This window comes from Trichomycterus rosablanca, chromosome 16 (assembly GCF_030014385.1).
Source record: "Trichomycterus rosablanca isolate fTriRos1 chromosome 16, fTriRos1.hap1, whole genome shotgun sequence".
In the NCBI taxonomy this organism is placed as follows: domain Eukaryota; kingdom Metazoa; phylum Chordata; class Actinopteri; order Siluriformes; family Trichomycteridae; genus Trichomycterus; species Trichomycterus rosablanca.
Genome location: NC_086003.1, coordinates 15747326 through 15768073, shown reverse-complemented (window position 1 = coordinate 15768073; position 20748 = coordinate 15747326). Strand labels below are relative to the sequence as shown.

Genomic DNA, 20748 nt, shown 5'->3' with positions numbered 1-20748 from the left:
GTTAAAGGATGTGATCTCGGGTTTGAATCTCGGCTTTGCTGCCTGCCGGGTGCCCACACGATATCAGAGTGTGGGTGTGTGTTAGATACAGCCCTCTTTGGTTAGGGTAGAGGTTTGAAGCAGTAAAGGAGATTGGTAATTAGATTTGACCAGAATGGGGAAGAAATGGAAACTGCATGAATAGAATAACAAAATAAAAAAGCCAAGTGGGTTTTATGTCAAATGTGTATTGATTACACACAGCAAGATTTATAGTCACCTTACATGTCTCTACATGTCTGTCATGGCAGCACTTTGAGGTCCATGATTTTTATTTTTACTATTATGTTTTTTTTTTATATATATACAGTGTATCACAAAAGTGAGTACACCCCTCACATTTCTGCAAATATTTCATTATATCTTTTCATGGGACAACACTATAGACATGAAACTTGGATATAACTTAGAGTAGTCAGTGTACAGCTTGTATAGCAGTGTAGATTTACTGTCTTCTGAAAATAACTCAACACACAGCCATTAATGTCTAAATAGCTGGCAACATAAGTGAGTACACCCGACAGTGAACATGTCCAAATTGTGCCCAAATGTGTCGTTGTCCCTCCCTGGTGTCATGTGTCAAGGTCCCAGGTGTAAATGGGGAGCAGGGCTGTTAAATTTGGTGTTTTGGGTACAATTCTCTCATACTGGCCACTGGATATTCAACATGGCACCTCATGGCAAAGAACTCTCTGAGGATGTGAGAAATAGAATTGTTGCTCTCCACAAAGATGGCCTGGACTATAAGAAGATTGCTAACACCCTGAAACTGAGCTACAGCATGGTGGCCAAGGTCATACAGCGGTTTTCCAGGACAGGTTCCACTCGGAACAGGCTTCGCCAGGGTCGACCAAAGAAGTTGAGTCCACGTGTTCGGCGTCATATCCAGAGGTTGGCTTTAAAAAATAGACACATGAGTGCTGCCAGCATTGCTGCAGAGGTTGAAGACGTGGGAGGTCAGCCTGTCAGTGCTCAGACCATACGCCGCACACTGCATCAACTCGGTCTGCATGGTTGTCATCCCAGAAGGAAGCTGACGCACAAGAAAGCCCGCAAACAGTTGGCTGAAGACAAGCAGTCCAAGAACACGGATTACTGGAATGCCCTGTGGTCTGACGAGACCAAGATAAACTTGTTTGGCTCAGATGGTGTCCAGCATGTGTGACGGCGCCCTGGTGAGAAGTACCAAGACAACTGTATCTTGCCTACAGTCAAGCATGGTGGTGGTAGCATCATGGTCTTGGGCTGCATGAGTGTTGCTGGCACTGGGGAGCTGCAGTTCATTGAGGGAAACATGAATTCCAACATGTACTGTGACATTCTGAAACAGAGCATGATCCCCTCCCTTCGAAAAACTGGGCCTCATGGCAGTTTTCCAACAGGATAACGACCCCAAACACAACCTCCAAGATGACAACTGCCTTGCTGAGGAAGCTGAAGGTAAAGGTGATGGACTAAACCCAATTGAGCACCTGTGGCGCATCCTCAAGTGGAAGGTGGAGGAGTTCAAGGTGTCTAACATCCACCAGCTCCGTGATGTCATCATGGAGGAGTGGAAGAGGATTCCAGTAGCAACCTGTGCAGCTCTGGTGAATTCCATGCCCAGGAGGGTTAAGGCAGTGCTGGATAATAATGGTGGTCACACAAAATAATGACACTTCGGGCACAATTTGGACATGTTCACTGTGGGGTGTACTCACTTATGTTGCCAGCCATTTAGACATTAATGGCTGTGTGTTGAGTTATTTTCAGAAGACAGTAAATCTACACTGCTATACAAGTTGTACACTGACTACTCTAAGTTATATCCAAGTTTTATTTCTATAGTGTTGTCCCATAAAAAGATATAATAAAATATTTGCAGAAATGTGAGGGGTGTACTCACTTTTGTGATACACTGTATGTTCGTATTTTGATTTTTACTTCTTTGTGTGACCGAGCTTTATGTTGTGTTTACAGCTGCCTATTCCGGAAAAAAAGTAATAATAATAATAACTCCTCCAATAACTAAACTAACTACCTACTCAAACTAAAACACACATTTGCATCACCATATCCAAACCTACATATTCCTCTTTGATATTTGTTATATTTTATATTTTATATTTATCCCTATATATGCCTCTCTCTCTCTCTCTCTCTTTATATATATCGATCAGCAATAACATAACCCTTCAGGACCATCACAGAGTAAATATTATTTAGGTGGTGGATCATTCTCAGCACTGCAGTGACACTGACATGGTGGTGGTGTGTTAGTGTGTGTTGTGCTGGTATGAGTGGATAAGACACAGCAGCGCTGCTGAAGTTTTTAAACACCTCACTGTCACTGCTGGACTGAGAACAGTCCACCAACCAAAAATATCCGTCCAACAGTGCCCTATGGGAAGCTTCCTGTGACCACTGATGAAGGTCTAGAAGATGACCAACTCAAACAGCAGCAATAGATGAGCGATTGTCTATGACTTTACATCTGCAAGGTGAACCAACTAGGTAGGAGTGTCTAATAGAGTGGACAGTGAGTGGACACGGTATTTAAAACTCCAGGAGCGCTGCTGTGTCTGATCCACTCATACCAGCAAAACACACACTAACACACCACAACCATGTCAGTGTCATTGCATCCTGATCCACCACCCAAATAATACCCCCTCTGTAGTGGTCCTGTGGGGGTCCTGACCATTGAAGAACAGGGTAAAAGGGGGGTAACAACGTATGCAGAGACACAGATGGACTACAGTCAGTAATTGTAGAACTACACAGTGCTTCTATATGCTAAGTGGAGTTGATAAAATGGACAGTGTGTGTAGAAACAAGGAGGTGGTTTTGATGTTTTGACTGATCAGTGTATATTACTATTATACTACTATTTTTTGCTCTCTCTCTCTCAGCTTGGGGTAACAGTTTGAGTCCACAGTTCCATGAGCTTCATAATAGGTGTAACCAAACAAGCTATATTTACATATGAATTAATATAGACACAGATACTCATAATCAGTGAGAAATAATAAGAAGGACCTGCAAAAAAACTAAATATCATTATACAATCTTCTACACTGAGCGATCAGGTGAGGAGGCAGTGGTCTATAACTCTAGTCCACTTCTGCTGAGATTCGGGTTTCAATCTCAGTGCTGCTATTTGGCCAGGTGGGCATCTACACAAACATGATTGGATATATCTGTGCCCTGATGTGGAATGGCACCCTGTCCAGGGTATTCCTGCCTTGCTTTTAAGATCAAGTTTAAATCCTCCACGGCATTGTTTCCATATAAATGTTTATTTTGGTACATTCATATTATTCTTTCCACATTTCTTGTGCTAAAAGCTGATGACATTGGTGTTTTTTACTTGTATTACTTGCCCATCAGCAGGGCTGTGATTATGTAAACCAAACTGCAAACACTGTCACCAGCCACAGTCTGTAATTTATGTATTTAAAGCCCAAAAAACATAATGAATTGCCAATTACAGTTCATTTTAGATGAAGTGTAATTAAATGTTATGTGCTAATCATTTGATTAATGGGTCCTTCAGCCAATTTTTTTTTACCATGGTCATTAAAACCATGTCCTTATTTTTAAAATTACTGGTGTGTGTGTGTGTTATGGGGTCTAAAGATTTTCTGTGTGCTGAGTACGCATTAATGAAGACCTCCTGAGAAGCCCCCTTTTTTGTCATTTTATCTAGGGATGTCCTCTTGCTCTATCAAATATTGACATTGGACCAAAACTAGCCTAAAATGCTGGATTACATCTAATCAGATTTGACATACACCCATCTTCCTTTGTCAGGAACACCATACTACAAACAGTTGGAACCCATTTGAACAGCCTTACAAGATGTTGGAAACATCCATGATAGCATCACATGATTGCTGCAACTGTCAGATGCACAGCCTTGCACAGTCCTGTCCATACCATCACGAGGCCTCGGCCAACCCCACAATCCTCCTCAAACATATCCAGTCATGACTGCATGTACAGGGCAATCCATCGCCGGACCTTAGCCATCCCCCTCAGACATAGCCAATTAAATCTGTATGTGGATGCCCAACCAGTCGAAAGCACTGTCTGTTTATTTAAACCCTGGATGTCAGCTGTAGTGGACTAGTGTAATTTGCACCAAATGAGCGGTATTAATAATAATAATAATTACTATTATAACAGCTACATTTAGTAGTCTTAAGGTGGATACTATGTAATATGTACTTCTGAATAAATTTTCCATTGTTTCATACTTCCCTCACTTATCAACAGTGGCTTTTACTGTACAGAATGGCCCTGCCTGTTTCTTCAAGGGCACAGTGACAATTTATCTTGATTCTTGGTAGGGTTAAGGTCATCTGTTTGTTAGCTGAAGCCGAGGCAAAAAAGAAAATCATAATGATGTAAAATACTGATTGTAAATTGCCAGTCATATTTAGTTGCAGTTAAATATTTAAGAGCTTTTTTAGTGTGATATGGGTGTTGAAAACATAACACTGTTACAGAAATACAGAATTAAAAAATATGTTTTAAATAATGTGCTTTACTTAGATTCACTCTGTGTAAGGGCATTTTAATATGTATTGATGGTAATAAAAAAGGGGGCAGTTACTTTTCCACAGTAGGAGTTGTATATGTGCCAAAATATTATGACTGTTAAACTGCTTGTACTTGAATAATTCTATTTGAACAGGGCAGCTTTATAACAATACTTGTAAAACTGTTCATTTTAAAAACGCTTTACCACCCTGTCTCTTTTATAGATGCTTATACTAACAACGAGGTGGTCTACATCTGGACAGCAGATGACATGTCTGTGGCTGTGGCTCCTGACGGCTCCCGTCTTAACCAGTACGACCTGCTGGGTCATGTCATAGGAAAAGAGACCATCAGCTCAAGCACAGGTAGCTTTCTGTAGCTAAACTACGCTGATCTTAGAACTGGGTGTGCAGCAGATGGTAGTAGTGTTGTGGAATGTGCTTTTACATGACGGAGCTCTACCGATAGAAGTTGGCTTCAGCTGGACAGGTATAACTAACTGACCTTACTGACCAGACGGTGTCAAATCGATAATTCTAACTTGTTTCCACTTTTTTTTTTTTTTTGGATTAAAGTAAAGTTTTGTCACAGGGTGTAGAGTGCCTCATGACAGAGGCAGGTAGAACGGAGCCACACCAGAAATACTGGAAAATTAACCCAATTATGAGGAAGCAAGGAAGAACAATACTTTGGCTAAACAAAAAAGTATATAAAACTCTAATTATTAAATAAACTAGTTTATAAAATTCAAGAATTAAATCAAAACCAAATGTAATCCATGGGTTGATGTGGGTCTTGAGAACAGAATAGACATTCAGGACATTTCAGGAGCAAAAACAATGCACTCTACTCGATTACCAGGGTGGCACGGTGACTCAGTGGGTAGCACTGTCGCCTTACAGCAAGAAGGTCCTGGGTTTGATTCCCAGGTAAAGCAGTCCGGATCCTTTCTGTGTGGAGTTCGCATGTTCTTTGTAGGTTTCCTCTGGGAGCTCTGGTTTCCTCCCACAGTCCAAAGACATGCAAGTGAGGTGAATTAGAGATACAAAATTGTCCATGACTGTGTTTGACATTATAAAACTTAAACTGATGAACCTTGTGTAACCAGTAACTACCTGTCCTGTCATGAATGTAACCAAAGTGTGTAAAACATGACGTTAAAATCTAAATAACTAACTAAATAAATACTCGATTACCAGGAAACATGGAAAACACAGGGACAGGCTCAGCTACTCAGTCCACCGGCGAGTACACTCCCAAAATAATTGAGGCCACTGTGGTCCTACGAATATTCAGTCAGTTTCTTGTATTTAATTCTGATTTTGTGGTGTAAATTATAAGCCCTTGTAGACTCTTGTAGAGGTGTGTGCCTTTCCAAACTATATCCAATCCATACAAATCACAACAGGTGAGAATTGGAGATAAAAAAAAATGTCCATGACTGTGTTTGACATTAAAAACTTGAACTGATCAATCTTGTGTAATGTAAAACATGATGTTAAAATCTAAATAACTAAATAAATAAATGCTCGATTACCAGAAAATATGGAAAACACAGGGACAGGCTCAGCTACTCAGTCCACCAGCAAGTACACCCCAAATGCTTATCACAGACAAGGAAACCCAGAAAACTGGTATTGGCAAAACAACCTTAAAACTGAAATGCCACCCATGAAGATAACCTTAGCCTTAAAGATGTCTGTGATTGCTAAAGATCCAGAATTGTGCTACCATTCTGCTAAAGCTCTGCTAGCAGGAGCACTAGCTTAAAGCCAGATCTGAGTGTCAGCTGCTAGTGCAAATGTAGCGAGCATCTTTTGATCAGACGCAGAGAATGCTTTATAGTGTAGTTTAAATAGAACATGTATAGGCATGTACAGAAAGTGCAGTTTCAATTTATTTATCTCGTAATGTCATCAGCCATTCAACTTTTCTAACACAGTGAGATACATGGCAATGACGTGTCATTAGCACAACACCTACTTCCCGTCTTTTCATGATTCCTGACTCCTTCATGGACCAAAAGTATGAGGTTAAATGTTTTTGTGAACATCACGGAAGTTTTACTTTAAATATCCAATTCTAGGAGAGTTCAAGGTTGTGCCAACTTCTTCCATTTCAAAGTAATTGAGGCCACTGTGGTCATACGAACATGCAAAGCCTTAGATATTGATTTATATCCCTGCCTTGATCTATGGCTTGCCACATTGTAATCACTGCGTAGGCATTCACAGTCAGTTCCTTGAACTTCATGTCATGGCTTGTATTTAATTCTGATACTGTGGTGTAATTTATAAGCCCTTGTAGACTCTTGTAGAGGTGTGCGCCTTTCCAAACTATGTTCAATCAATACAAATTACAACAGGTGGGTCCAAGAAAACAGGATGCACTTGAACACAATTTGGAGTGCCACAGCAAAGGGGCTGAATGCTTTTGTGAATAAAAGACTTCAGTTTAGAATGTTTAATATAATTTTTAGGAAACACTAATAACATGTTTTTACTTTATTATAGGTCATTATGAGTAGATGAGTGGGTAAAAGTGGCAATTATATCCATTCAAAATAAAATATACAACACAAGGCGCTCAAGAAGGGGTCAAGGGGTCTGAAGACCTTCTGAATATTAAGTAATTATTTCTAGGAATTGAGTACCACTGTTTGCCACCAGGACAGCATTAATCCCTATTAGAATGCCCTCAAGGATGACAAAAATATTTGGGTGAAATGCTTGATTATCGTTCAAGAATAGAAGCTTTCGGTTCTTTGACTGAAGATCTACGGTACAGTATATTTAATTTGTTTTCAATTCAAGAACTTTCCATTAAGCTTCATTGATTGTTTTAAATGTGTGTTTTAAGGGGCAATTTAAAAGGCTTAAATTCATTTTGGTATTTATTAAGCCACTTTTACAACCCCAAATCAGAAAAAAGTTGGGACAGTATGGACAATGCAAAAATAAAAATGCAGTGTTCCTTACATTTACTTTGACTTATATTTGATTGCAGACAGTTTGAACCCGAGATATTTCATGTTTTATCTGTTCAAATTCATTTCATTTATTAATAAACATCCATTCCTGCATTTCAGGCCTGCAACACATTCCAGAAAAGTTGGGACGGGGCAATTTAGGGCTAATAACTAGTGAAAAAGCTAAATAATGATGTAATTCCAAACAGGTGATGTCAACAGGTGATTGTAATAATGGTTTGGTACAAAAGCAGCATCAGAGGATCTCCAGTTTGTCAACAAATGTGTGAGAAATTTATTAAAATGTTTAAAAACAATGCACCTCAAAGAAAGATTGGAAGGGATTTGCATATCTCTCCCTCAACAGTGCATAATATCATTAAACGATTTAAGGAATTAGGAGGAATTTCAATGCGTAAAGGCCAATCCCTCAGACGGCACTGCATCAAGAACCGCCACTCAACAATAGCTGATATAACCACATGGGTGAGGGATTACTTTGGCAAATCTTTGTCAAGCACTACAATACAGAGTTATATGCACAAATGCCACTTCAAACTTTACTGTGCAAAAAAGAAGCCTTATGTTAACCATGTCTAAAAGCGGTGTCGACTTCTCTGGGCTCGGAGGCATCTAGGATGGACCATCAAACAGTAGAAACGTATATTGTGGTCAGATGAATCAGCACTGCTGTGTCTGATCCACTCATACCAGCACAACACACACTAACACACCACCACCATGTCAGTGTCACCGCAGTGCTGAGAATGATCCACCAACTAAATAATACCTACTCTGTGGTGGTCCTGTGGGGGTCCTGACCATTGAAGAACAGAGTGAAAGCAGGCTAAAAAGTATGTAGAGAAACAACAGTATGTAGAGGACAACAGTCAGTAATTGTAGAATTACAAAGTGCTTCTATATGGTAAGTGGAGCTGATAAAATGTACAGTGAGGGTAGAAACAAGCAGGTGGTTTTAATGTTATGGCTGATCAGTGTATGTCCGGTACATTAATCACCAAGCTTCATTTAATTTGTTTGATATCCTTGATTCCTCAGATGACATTTAGAGAATTATTATGCTCCTCTTTGTGGGTTATGGTGGGTGCTAGCCAATTTGTCTAGTTCTTATAATACCTACATAAGCACTACATTCATGCCCTGTGAATGCATATGGTGTAGATGAAAATGGGTGGTGTTTAAGCTTTAGTAATAAATAGAACACAAATAATAATGTACGTGGGGGAAAATGACAGACCAGTGTTCGATGAATGCCAAAGCTTAATATGTGGAAATGGCCGACTGCCTTTCAACATTTAATTAAATTCTCTATGTACAGAGAGCAATGACAGGATGCAACGAACAAAGAAAGTAACAAACCAAAGGAACAAAGAAAAGAAGGGAGAAAGGAATGAATGGGGGGGAAGATAGGAAGCGATGGCAGATATAAGAGAAGAAGGAAGGAAACAATAAAACATCTAGTTATCCATCCATCCATCTGCTATCCCTAACACAGGAGGCTAATACACCTTAACATATTAATTTTTAGACATATTCATAAACCATACAATAGTCAGCAGCCCCATTAACATGTTCTTTTACAAAGCGTAGCTTTTTATTAGCAGCAGGCAACCAGAATGAATAAATCTCCTCTCCCTTCCCTTTTTCCTCTTTTATATATTTATTTTATTTATTCCATTCCTTTTGTGCCAGTATGCTTACAAATTCCATTTATGTCTATTTCCAAAGTAATTTGTCAGACCTGCTTTGCAGGCACTGAGCTCATCGATTGCTTTCTGCTGCAGTTATTGGGGCTACTGTGTCACTGGTGCAAAGGGAAAAGTTTCTTGATTGTGTGTCTGCCTGCTTTTGTGCTTGAATAAGGACTGTGCAGTTCTCTCTCCTCAAAGCCCAGCGACAAGTTAAATAATAAAAGACATAGGGAAAAAGGACTGAAGTTCTATTATTCATTGACCAGTCCTATCTTAAAGAACAAGACAACATTTTCTTACATGGCTCCTGACAGGCCTGTCTCGAAGACTGACACACCCACAGCATCTTAAATATCCTCTCTTATGTCTACTCAAATTCTCAACAGCAGTGACTGCCCGAAGCCCAAAGAGCTCACGCTTTGATTTGAGATTGAGCTTCTCATGAATTTTTCAACTACTAAGCAAAATTAATCCCCAAACTTTTTAGCCCTTTAATGTGGAAATACTCTCCGGAAGTTCAGAGATAAGAACCATTGCAGGTAGGATAAAGGACAGGGATCTACCACCATAGCTATAAAGCCAGGACTAAGGTTGATTTAAATTAAAAGTACACCTTGTGAAGTTTGCTACTGTGGTTGATCAACAGTTCATTTGATCTTAAATTCTGATTGCGGTGAAAGCCTTAGAATCCCTTTCTTCCAGACATACAGCTTTTCTTTAAGGTCTCTTTAATGAACTTAATTTGTACCTCAGGCCGTCAAATCCAGGACAAGAGATTCATAGATTCATTCTTTATTAAATCTTTTTTATTATTATTAAATACAAATACATATACACCGACCAGGAATAACATTATAACCACTGACAGGTGAAGTGAATAACACTGATTATCTCTTCATCACGGCACCTGTTAGTGGGTGGGATATATTAGGCAGCAAGTGAACATTTTATTCTCAAAGTTGATGTGTTACAAGCAGGAAAAATGCGCAAGCATAAGGATTTGAGTGAGTTTGACAAGGACCAGTGTGTGATGGCTAGACGACTGGGTCAGAGCATCTCCAAAACTGCAGCTCTTGTGGGGTGTCTTGTATCTATCAAAATGGTCCAAGGAAGGAACAGTGGTAAACCGGCGATAGGGTCATGGGCAGCCAAGGCTCATTGAAGCATGTGGGGAGCAAAGGCTGGCCCGTGTGGTCCGGTCCAACACGGAGCTACTGTAGCTCAAATTGCTGTAAGACGTTAATGCTGGTTCTGATAGACAGGTGTCAGAACAGTTTGTTGTGTATGGGGCTGCATAGCAGCAGACCAGTCAGGGTGCCCATGCTGACCCCTGTCCACCGCCGAAAGCGCCAACAATGGGCACATGAGCATCGGAACTGGACCACAGAGCAATGAAAGAAGGTGACCTAGTCTGATGAATCACGTTTGCTTTTACGTCACATGGATGGCCGGGTGCGTGTGCGTCGCATACTTGGGGAACACATGGCACCAGGATGCACTATGGATAGAAGGCAAGCCGGCAGAGGCAGTGTGATGCTTTGGGCAATGTTCTGCTGGGAAACTTTGGGTCCTGCCATCCATGTGGATGTTACTTTGACTGACACGTACCACCTACCTAAGCATTGTTGCAGACCATGCTTAGGCTTTTATGGAAACGGAATTCCCTGATGGGTGTGGCCTCTTTCAGCAGGATAATGCGCCCTGCCACAAAGCAAAAATGGTTCAGAAATGGTTTGAGGAGCACAACAACGAGTTTGAGGTGTTGGCCTTTAAATTCCCCAGATCTCAATCCAATCGAGCATCTGTGGGATGTGCTGGACAAACAAGTCAGATCCATGGAGGCCCCGCCTCACAACTTACAGGAGTTAAAGGATCTGCTGCTAACATCTTGGTGCCAGATACCACAGCACACCTTCAGGGGTCTAGTGGAGTCCATGCCTCGAGGGGTCAGGGCTGTTTTGGCAGCAAAAGGGTGACCAACACAATATAAGAAAGATGGTCATAATGTTATGCCTCATCGGTGTTTAATTGTAATTCGGCATAAAATCTAAACCAGCAGTACTGCTGAGTTTAATCTTGACCTATAGGCACCGCTTTCTCATGCTGCATTCTGTCCTACTATTCACTTGTATTAACTTTATTAAATTAAATTCTAAACATTTCAGTAAGTACTCTGGTGGCGCAGAGGTCTGTTACACTAGCCCACCAGTGTGTATATATATACACACTGTATATATATACAGTGTATCACAAAAGTGAGTACACCCCTCACATTTCTGCAGATATTTAAGTATATCTTTTCATGGGACAACACTGACAAAATGACACTTTGACACAATGAAAAGTAGTCTGTGTGCAGCTTATATAACAGTGTAAATTTATTCTTCCCTCAAAATAACTCAATATACAGCCAATAATGTCCAAACCACCGGCAACAAAAGTGAGTACACCCCTAAGAGACTACACCCCTAAATGTCCAAATTGAACACTGCTTGTCATTTTCCCTCCAAAATGTCATGTGATTTGTTAGTGTTACTAGGTCTCAGGTGTGCATAGGGAGCAGGTGTGTTCAATTTAGTAGTACAGCTCTCACACTCTCTCATACTGGTCACTGAAAGTTCCAACATGGCACCTCATGGCAAAGAACTCTCTGAGGATCTTAAAAGACGAATTGTTGCGCTACATGAAGATGGCCAAGGCTACAAGAAGATTGCCAACACCCTGAAACTGAGCTGCAGCACAGTGGCCAAGATCATCCAGCGTTTTAAAAGAGCAGGGTCCACTCAGAACAGACCTCGCGTTGGTCGTCCAAAGAAGCTGAGTGCACGTGCACGTCACATCCAACTGCTGTCTTTGAAAGATAGGCGCAGGAGTACTGTCAGCATTGCTGCAGAGATTGAAAAGGTGGGGGGTCAGCCTGTCAGTGCTCAGACCATACGCCGCACACTACATCAAATTGGTCTGCATGGCTGTCACCCCAGAAGGAAGCCTCTTCTGAAGTCTCTACACAAGAAAGCCCGCAAACAGTTTGCTGAAGACATGTCAACAAAGGACATGCATTACTGGAACCATGTCCTATGGTCTGATGAGACCAAGATTAATTTGTTTGGTTCAGATGGTCTCAAGCATGTGTGGCGGCAATCAGGTGAGGAGTACAAAGATAAGTGTGTCATGCCTACAGTCAAGCATGGTGGTGGGAATGCCATGGTCTGGGGCTGCATGAGTGCAGCAGGTGTTGGGGAGTTACATTTCATTGAGGGACACATGAACTCCAATATGTACTGTGAAATACTGAAGCAGAGCATGATCCCCTCCCTCCGGAAACTGGGTCGCAGGGCAGTGTTCCAGCATGATAATGACCCCAAACACACCTCTAAGACGACCACTGCTTTATTGAAGAGGCTGAGGGTAAAGGTGATGGACTGGCCAAGCATGTCTCCAGACCTAAACCCAATAGAACATCTTTGGGGCATCCTCAAGCGGAAGGTGGGGGAGCGCAAAGTCTCGAATATCCGCCAGCTCCGTGATGTCGTCACGGAGGAGTGGAAAAGCATTCCAGTGGCAACCTGTGAAGCTCTGGTAAACTCCATGCCCAGGAGAGTTAAGGCAGTTCTGGGAAATAATGGTGGCCACACAAAATATTGACACTTCGGGAACTTTCACTAAGGGGTGTACTCACTTTTGTTGCCGGTGGTTTAGACATTAATGGCTGTATATTGAGTTATTTTGAGGGAAGAATAAATGTACACTGTTATATAAGCTGCACACAGACTACTTTTCATTGTGTCAAAGTGTCATTTTGTCAGTGTTGTCCCATGAAAAGATATACTTAAATATCTGCAGAAATGTGAGGGGTGTACTCACTTTTGTGATACACTGTATATATATATATATACACTGTATATATACTGTATATATACACTGTATATACAGTATATATATATATATATATACTATAGACCAGCCGGGTGTGTACACAGACATAATTAGCAATGTCTGAGGTGAGATCGCCTTCCTGTCTAGAGTATTCCTGCCTTGCGCCCAGTGTTTCCTGTGACCCGGCGTAAGCCTGACCAGGATAAATTGGATGATGAAAATGAAATAAAAAGAAAATGAAATATTTTATTGATGTGTCCGTATTGTCTGGATGTGACACTGATCTCATTAATAATGCATCTTTTCTTTTTTCTTTCTTTACAGGAGAATATGTGGTGATGACAACACATTTCCATTTGAAAAGGAAAATCGGCTATTTTGTGATTCAGACGTATCTGCCCTGCATCATGACAGTCATTCTTTCCCAGGTTTCCTTCTGGCTCAACCGTGAATCTGTGCCAGCACGTACCGTTTTTGGTAAGTGATCCCATTAATAGCACAAACTATGAATAGGTCATTTTTCATGATGAAACAAGTCTGTATTCTTTTGTATTTTAAATATAAACTATATCACCAAAAGTCTGTGCATACCTTGGCCAAAAACCTGTTGGACATCTATACCAAAACCATGATCATTCGTATGGGGTTTGTCTGAGAACCTAGTGACCTATCATCCTACATGCGCTCTTGAGAAGAAGGCTGTCTCAATTCTTAGATACCTTAAAATGCCGCCTACTGAGGTGCCTTAATTCTAAGTGATAATCTGAGTGAATAACAAGGGAGCTTCCAATGCTTCCTTAGCAGTGAAGGCAATCCCAGCATTCAATGTGACTTTCAACTTTTCTCCCAAAAAATGACAAATATGGTGGATGAATGCGGAGCAACGAACGGAGTTCTTTTTTAAATATAAATAAATTCTCATTGATTATTAATTTGTATAAAGGTGCACAAGTGTCATTTATTTGCGAATTCGGGCTTGTCTGTACACGGAGGAAGATGTTAGCTGGCATGCTAGTGGGTTGTGTTGCCTCAGCCCATTGGTTTGAATGACCCAAGGCTAATTGTGCGAAGTAGTGTGTCTAAATAATCTGCCTTATGAGTTTTATGTCCTATTAGAATCCTCTCTACCTAGGCAGCTGCCTGTGTAGGCAGTGGGCAACAAGGCAGCTCACTAGATTTTCAGACAGACCCATGGAGTTGTCCCTTCTGTCTTCAGGCTGTAACAGTCTTTACACTATTGGAAGGGCTTTACACAGAATTATTCAAGGTGTTTCTGTGGGAATTTGTGCTAATTTAGTCTTGGCTTGCAGTTGATGTTTCCATTCATCTCGAATGTGTGCCATGGAGTTAGGACATTTATGACAATTGATGGTAGAAGCAGAGGTGACTAACAGTTGCAACCATGAAATGCAAGCAATTGAGCTTTACTCAGGGGCCCAACATTGGCAACTTGTAGTGATGTGGCTTAAACTACCAACTTTTAGATCACCAGTCCACTACCTTAACCACAAAGCTACCAACTGTCCTAGGTCAGGGCTCTATGCAGGAGACTGGAGTTTTTCCAGACTAAACTTTGTACAATCCTACTTTGCCAACATTGCAAATACAATTTTCTCTGTTCATATCTATCCTGGACCAAGATAAAGTCAGGATGGCATTTAAAAGTTCTGCTTAGAATAAAAGAAAGTGTGTGTGTGGTTGGATGGGGGATGGACTTGAAGGGGATTAGGTAATTTGCTGACTGGCCAGCACAAGCTCGGCCAGTGATAGATTCTCTTTTAAACGTGTACAGAAACCAATGGAGTGACCTGCAATTACTACAACTGCAACAGAAGCACCTAATTAAGAACAGATTAGCTGGACCCAAACTTGGCGCAAGATGAAGCTGAAGCTGAAAGTGCAGATGTGCTTCCTCTCAAGGGGGCTAACAGATTAAGAAAGATAAACCTAGAAGCAGCAGGATATTGGCACCGGCCGGCAAGAAGCGTACGCCTGCTTGTAGGAGTTAAGGGGTTAATATTGAGCTTATTGAGCTTTAGCTTACTTTGGCAAGGTGTTAGAGTTCCCAGGTATAGTTCATCTGGACTGCTGCAATGAGGAAAATGAGCAACTTTCTGCAGACCAGTACAGTGACAACTTGCCGATATGTATCAATAGAAAACAGCCATCCAGCCTGGGGCAAAAACAAATGTGTGGTTTCTGACCAAAATCATTCAACTTCATTCGAACTGTTGAATTACTGTATAAAAATCCACACTGCTGCAGTGTTTAATCGAACACTTTCTAATCCAATTTAAAGTCCACTTTGGAACTAAGAGTTCTTTACAAACTTTCTTTGCACTGTTCCACTGTAAAAGCCGACTTTGTTACCAGGCCACATAACTTAAGATCAATTGTTTTAGGGTTCAGCTATTCATGAGTTGGACTGGAGTGCTTTTTAATTTTACGGATCAGTGAGCTAGAGTTATTTACCACTGCACCACCCGGTTTGGTTATCAATATTATCAAGCACCCTGTGATGGGTTGGCATTCTGTTTATTCTGGTGTGTGTAACTGTATTGTGCCCATTGATTAAGAGGAAACCTGACCCACCCCAACCCTGACCTGGATAAATTAATGGTAAAACATGAAATAATGATGGTGATGATACATATTATCAAGCACTGAACTGGGTACAGTACTGTGACAGTATATTGTCTAAGCAATTGAGGGTAAGGGCCTTGCTCAAGGGCCCAACAGTGGCAACCTGGCAGTGGTAGGGCTTGAACCAGCGACCTTATGATTACTAGCCCAGTACCTAGTAAATACATGACTTACATTACCTTTTTTTCTGCACACTTTTACCAAAAGTGGCAGTAATTCCAATTTCTATACACCTGACTTCTGACTGGCAACCTCTGGCAGCTGTAAGACACCCACACATCTGCAGAGCCTGAGCACAAAGCACCAACCTATTCTTTCCATTTCTTTCACAGTTTGTGTTGGCACCATAGCCAAACATGACTTGCTGATACAGCAGCCATAAGGCAATACCCCATTTGGCATGTCCTTCCTTAGATATGGCCAGTTTGTATCCAGTTGTCTGTTGAGCACCCAGTCAGGTGGGGCTAACATGTTCATTGTTGCACCAACAAAGCACCCAAACTCTGGTGTTTTTAAGCCCTGGTAGTTTCTAACATATGAAGATGTACTCTACATGTATTACGAGGGATCTTCAAAAAGTCTCCACACTTTCATATTTTGGTTGGAAACGGTGAGGGCGGGAGGAGTAGTAAATGGTCGTGTCTGAGAGATTGAGAGAGCTTATAGTCCGGATTTAGCGCCATCTGATTTTCACCTTCTTGGACCGTTCAAAGAAGCTTTAAGGGAAAGAAGATTTTCATGTGATGATGATGTGGAAGCAGCAGTGCATCAGTGGCTACACGCTCAACCACAAAATTTTTTTGCTGATGGCATTAAAAAGTTAATACGACGCTGGGAACAATGCATCGCAAAGGAAGGTGACTATGTAGAAAAGTGATGTAATTAAAAGTGCGGAAACTTTTTGAAGAACTCTTGTATTATTTTACATAGATGTTTAGTTGATGCTAAAGTTAGTGCTAGCATAATAAATAAATAATGATTTCAGCATTGCTTGAAACTCCTATATTCCCAAAGCTCCGTAGGTTAATAGTAATTTGTGCCGATGACATTCATCATTGCGTCCCAGGTCTTCAGCTCTGTCTCAGCAAGCCGACAGCGTGTAAATCTGGGTTGTTCTGCTTCGGTCTGGAGGTCCTAATGAGGTGCAGAGCACAACCTCATTAGTATTCTGTAGAACTCGCACTACCACTGTCTGTAGCTATGATGAAGCAGCGCATCTGCTTACAGAAGCAGGTCAGTCTGGGAGACGGCGATGTTTTAAATAGCGTTCTTTGAACTGTCTGGAGGTCATGTACATCACTTCCTCCACACCTGACTCCACTGAGTAATAACTCTCAGAAGTGGTTCTTCCTGCCAGTATATTCAGGGACATAAGACTCCTGACAGCAGACGCTTTTACTCAAGACTGCTGAGATCGCTCCTTCATGGGGAAAAATGGGCACTTATTTTAGTGGCTTGTCCTTTTGCCTTAGCTTCTGGTCATGTTAAATCTTTAGGAAATTGTGGAGAAACTGTTCACTGCTCCACTTCTAAACGAAAGGCGAATCTCATGCTTGAATTTATAGACTCTTTGTGCCACTCCCAAACACCACTTAGAAGCTGATATTTAATTAATCATTTATGCTCTGGATGACAGCCAGTTTCTAAAATTCTCCTGTGATGGGTTTGACCCTCTGTTTCACGCGGATAATCCTGTTTTACAATTTTCACGCTGGCGTGGGTGTAATTTGTGATTAATGGTTTCAGAGCGTGATCCAAACAACAGTCTATTCTCCATCACAACAGCATCACAAGTGAAATTCTTTACTAATGAAATGTTTTGCTTTATCATCTACTGCCTAAGATAAGAATTGATCAGATCTTTTAATAAGATGCATTATCAGCATTGTGCTTGATATTCTGCCCTATAGGTGCCAATAAACCAGAATTCATTTGTTTATTTTGTACCTTTATGGGAACAGACAAGGGCATCACAGACGTTTTTCTGATGTCACAATACTGGATGTTTCCTTGATTTTTTCTCCCATTTTCTCCCAATTTAGCGTAGTCAATTTGTCTTCCGCTGCTGGGGGATCCTTGATTGCAGTTGAGGTGGGTATATTGCTGCTCACGCCTCCTCTGACCCGCGCGCAGCCCTTAGCGGAACCCTTTCTCACTTATGCACTCTGCAAAGGCGCCTCTCTATCTGCCAATCAGGGTCCTTACACAGCGTTTGAAGACCCTACCCACATAGTCCGGTCTACACTGCTAATTATGCCCGCTAGATGGCGCCCAGCTGACTAGTGGCAACGCCGAGTTTCGAACTGAGGAGTTCAGAATCTCAGTGCTAGTGTGCTAGCGGAATATCCCGCTGCGCCACCTGGGCACTCATTCCCTGTGATTTTGAGGATGATTATTCCCTCCAAAGTATTGCATAGGGCGTTTCAAATTAAGACCGGTCGTAATAGGAACTTATAGGTCATACAGTAATATACAGTACAACGCTGAGAAAAAGTAATTGCCCCCTCTCAATTTCCTGTATTATCTTGTATAAGATAAGGTATTATCTTTTATTAGATAATCTTGTATTAGATAAGGGGGCAATTACGTTTTCACTGAAGGGGCTGAACAGCATTTTTTCCTTCTGTATATGAGAATTTTTTTTAAGGCATTTTGTATATACTTACTTTTTTTAAATATTAAAAGTAGTTTGATGAGCTGAAACATGTAACTGTGACAAATATGCAAATAGAAGAAATTGGGATGCAAATATTTTTCACAGCAGATAAATTAACTGTCCTTTCCACTAAATACAGCGCTGTGAAAAATTATTTTTACGCCCTTCTGATTTTCTTCATTTTAATAAGACAATGAACATAAGGTAAAACAAAACACAGCCTATTTCATTTAATTAATAAAGAGAAAATTTTGATTTAACAGCTTTTTCATGCTGGTTTAGCCATTTTAAGCGGCATTTATGGTAACCAAATGTTTGTTTGTTTGTTTATACCATTTAAAAGTGGACTGTTTTATTTTTCAAGAAGAATTAGGGTCGCTATGGGTCCAGTATCCCCCCAATAACTGAGTTCAGTGCAGCAACACACCACGTTAAAGACGCCAATCCAGCATGGGGCCTCGGCCCAACACATTCCCTCCCCTGCAGTCACTTATGTCTGGATGAGACACCCGACTGCCTGATAGAATCCCACATGGGGATTCAAAACCTGGTTCTCAGCAGTAGTGGGCTGGTGTAATTTACTGCTGTGCCACCCAAGCACTCTTCTGTTGCATAATCCTATTGTGTTTAAGCTTCAGATTATGGACTGATTTTTTTACCTACAAGGTTTTCTTGTCCATAAAGCAGCAAATCATCTTCACAGTGTTACTACTTCCACCACGTCAGATATTTAATATGATGTACCTTTTGGTTAGTACTGAAAACAGTTTTTGCTTAGTCGCTTTCTAATAAAATAGAATAAAATGCCTTTATTTCTCATATATTCACCAGTCAGACATAACATTATGACCACCTTCCTAATATTGTGTTGGTCCCCCTTTTGCTGCCAAAACAGCCCTGACCCTTCAAGACATGGACTCCACTAGACCCCTGAAGGTGTGCTGTGGTATCTGGCACCAAGTTGACCCTGTTGCCGTTTTACCGCCGGTTTGATACCACGGCGAGTTGTCAAACTTGTTTAAATCCTTACGCTTGCCCATTTGTCCTGCTTCTAACACATCAACTTTGAGGGTAAAATGTTCACTTGCTGCCTGATATATCCCACCCACTAACAGCTGCCGTGATGAAGAGATAATCAGTGTTATTCACTTCACCTCTCAGTGGTCATAATGGTATGCCTAGTCAGTGTATATATACAGGTATACAGTACAATGAAATTCTTTCTTTGCATATCCCAGCTTGTTTGGAAGCTGGGGTCAGAGCGCAGCGTCAGCCATTGTACGGCGCCCCTGGAGCAGAGAGGGTTAAGTGCCTTAAGGGCCCAATAGTGGCTGCATGGCAGAGCTGGGATTCAAACTCTCAACCTTTCAATTGACAGCCCAAAGCTCTACTTACTAGGCTACCACTGTAAAATCACGGACCAGCTAGATAGATAGATGGATTGGATTGGATTGGATTGGATTGGATTGGATTGGATTGGATTGGATTGGATTGGATTGGATTGGATTGGATTGGATTGGATTGGATTGGATTGGATTGGATTGGATTGGATGGATGGATAGTGGCCCCTTATGCCCTGTTCATGGGGCAAGGGGGTATTCTCTTGCTAAAATAGAAAACTCAGAAAAGTAATGTTCTTCATTTCAGTAGATGTTAAACAATTATTTATATATGATAGCTTAATCTTTATTATATGTATTTATTTAATTAGGATTTTATCATCATGTTTTACACACTTTGGTTACATTCATGACAGAACAGGTACAGTGTATCACAAAAGTGAGTACACCCCTCACATTTCTGCAAATATTTCATTATATCTTTTCATGGGACAACACTATAGACATGAAACTTGGATATAACTTAGAGTAGTCAGTATACAGCTTGTATAGCAGTGTAGATTTACTGTCTTCTGAAAATAACTCAACACACAGCCATTAATGTCTAAATAGCTGGCAACAGAAGTGAGTACACCCCACAGTGAACATGTCCAAATTGTGCCCAAATGTGTCGTTGTCCCTCCCTGGTGTCATGTGTCAAGGTCCCAGGTGTAAATGGGGAGCAGGGCTGTTAAATTTGGTGTTTTGGGTACAATTCTCTCATACTGGCCACTGGATATTCAACATGGCACCTCATGGCAAAGAACTCTCTGAGGATGTGAGAAATAGAATTGTTGCTCTCCACAAAGATGGCCTGGGCTATAAGAAGATTGCTAACACCCTGAAACTGAGCTACAGCATGGTGGCCAAGGTCATACAGCGGTTTTCCAGGACAGGTTCCACTCGGAACAGGCTTCGCCAGGATCGACCAAAGAAGTTGAGTCCATGTGT

General features: G+C 41.1%; 1 protein-coding gene across 1 annotated transcript in view; it reads left to right on the top strand.

Annotated features, from left to right (window-relative positions):
* The window catches only part of LOC134330943 (gamma-aminobutyric acid receptor subunit alpha-3-like), a 285511-nt gene that overhangs the window by 240145 nt on the left and 24618 nt on the right, over positions 1-20748 (top strand). The window contains exons 7-8 of the mRNA XM_063012234.1: positions 4788-4928; positions 13444-13596. Coding sequence (XP_062868304.1) covers positions 4788-4928; positions 13444-13596 — 294 coding nt within the window. The remainder of the gene's footprint in view (positions 1-4787; positions 4929-13443; positions 13597-20748) is intronic.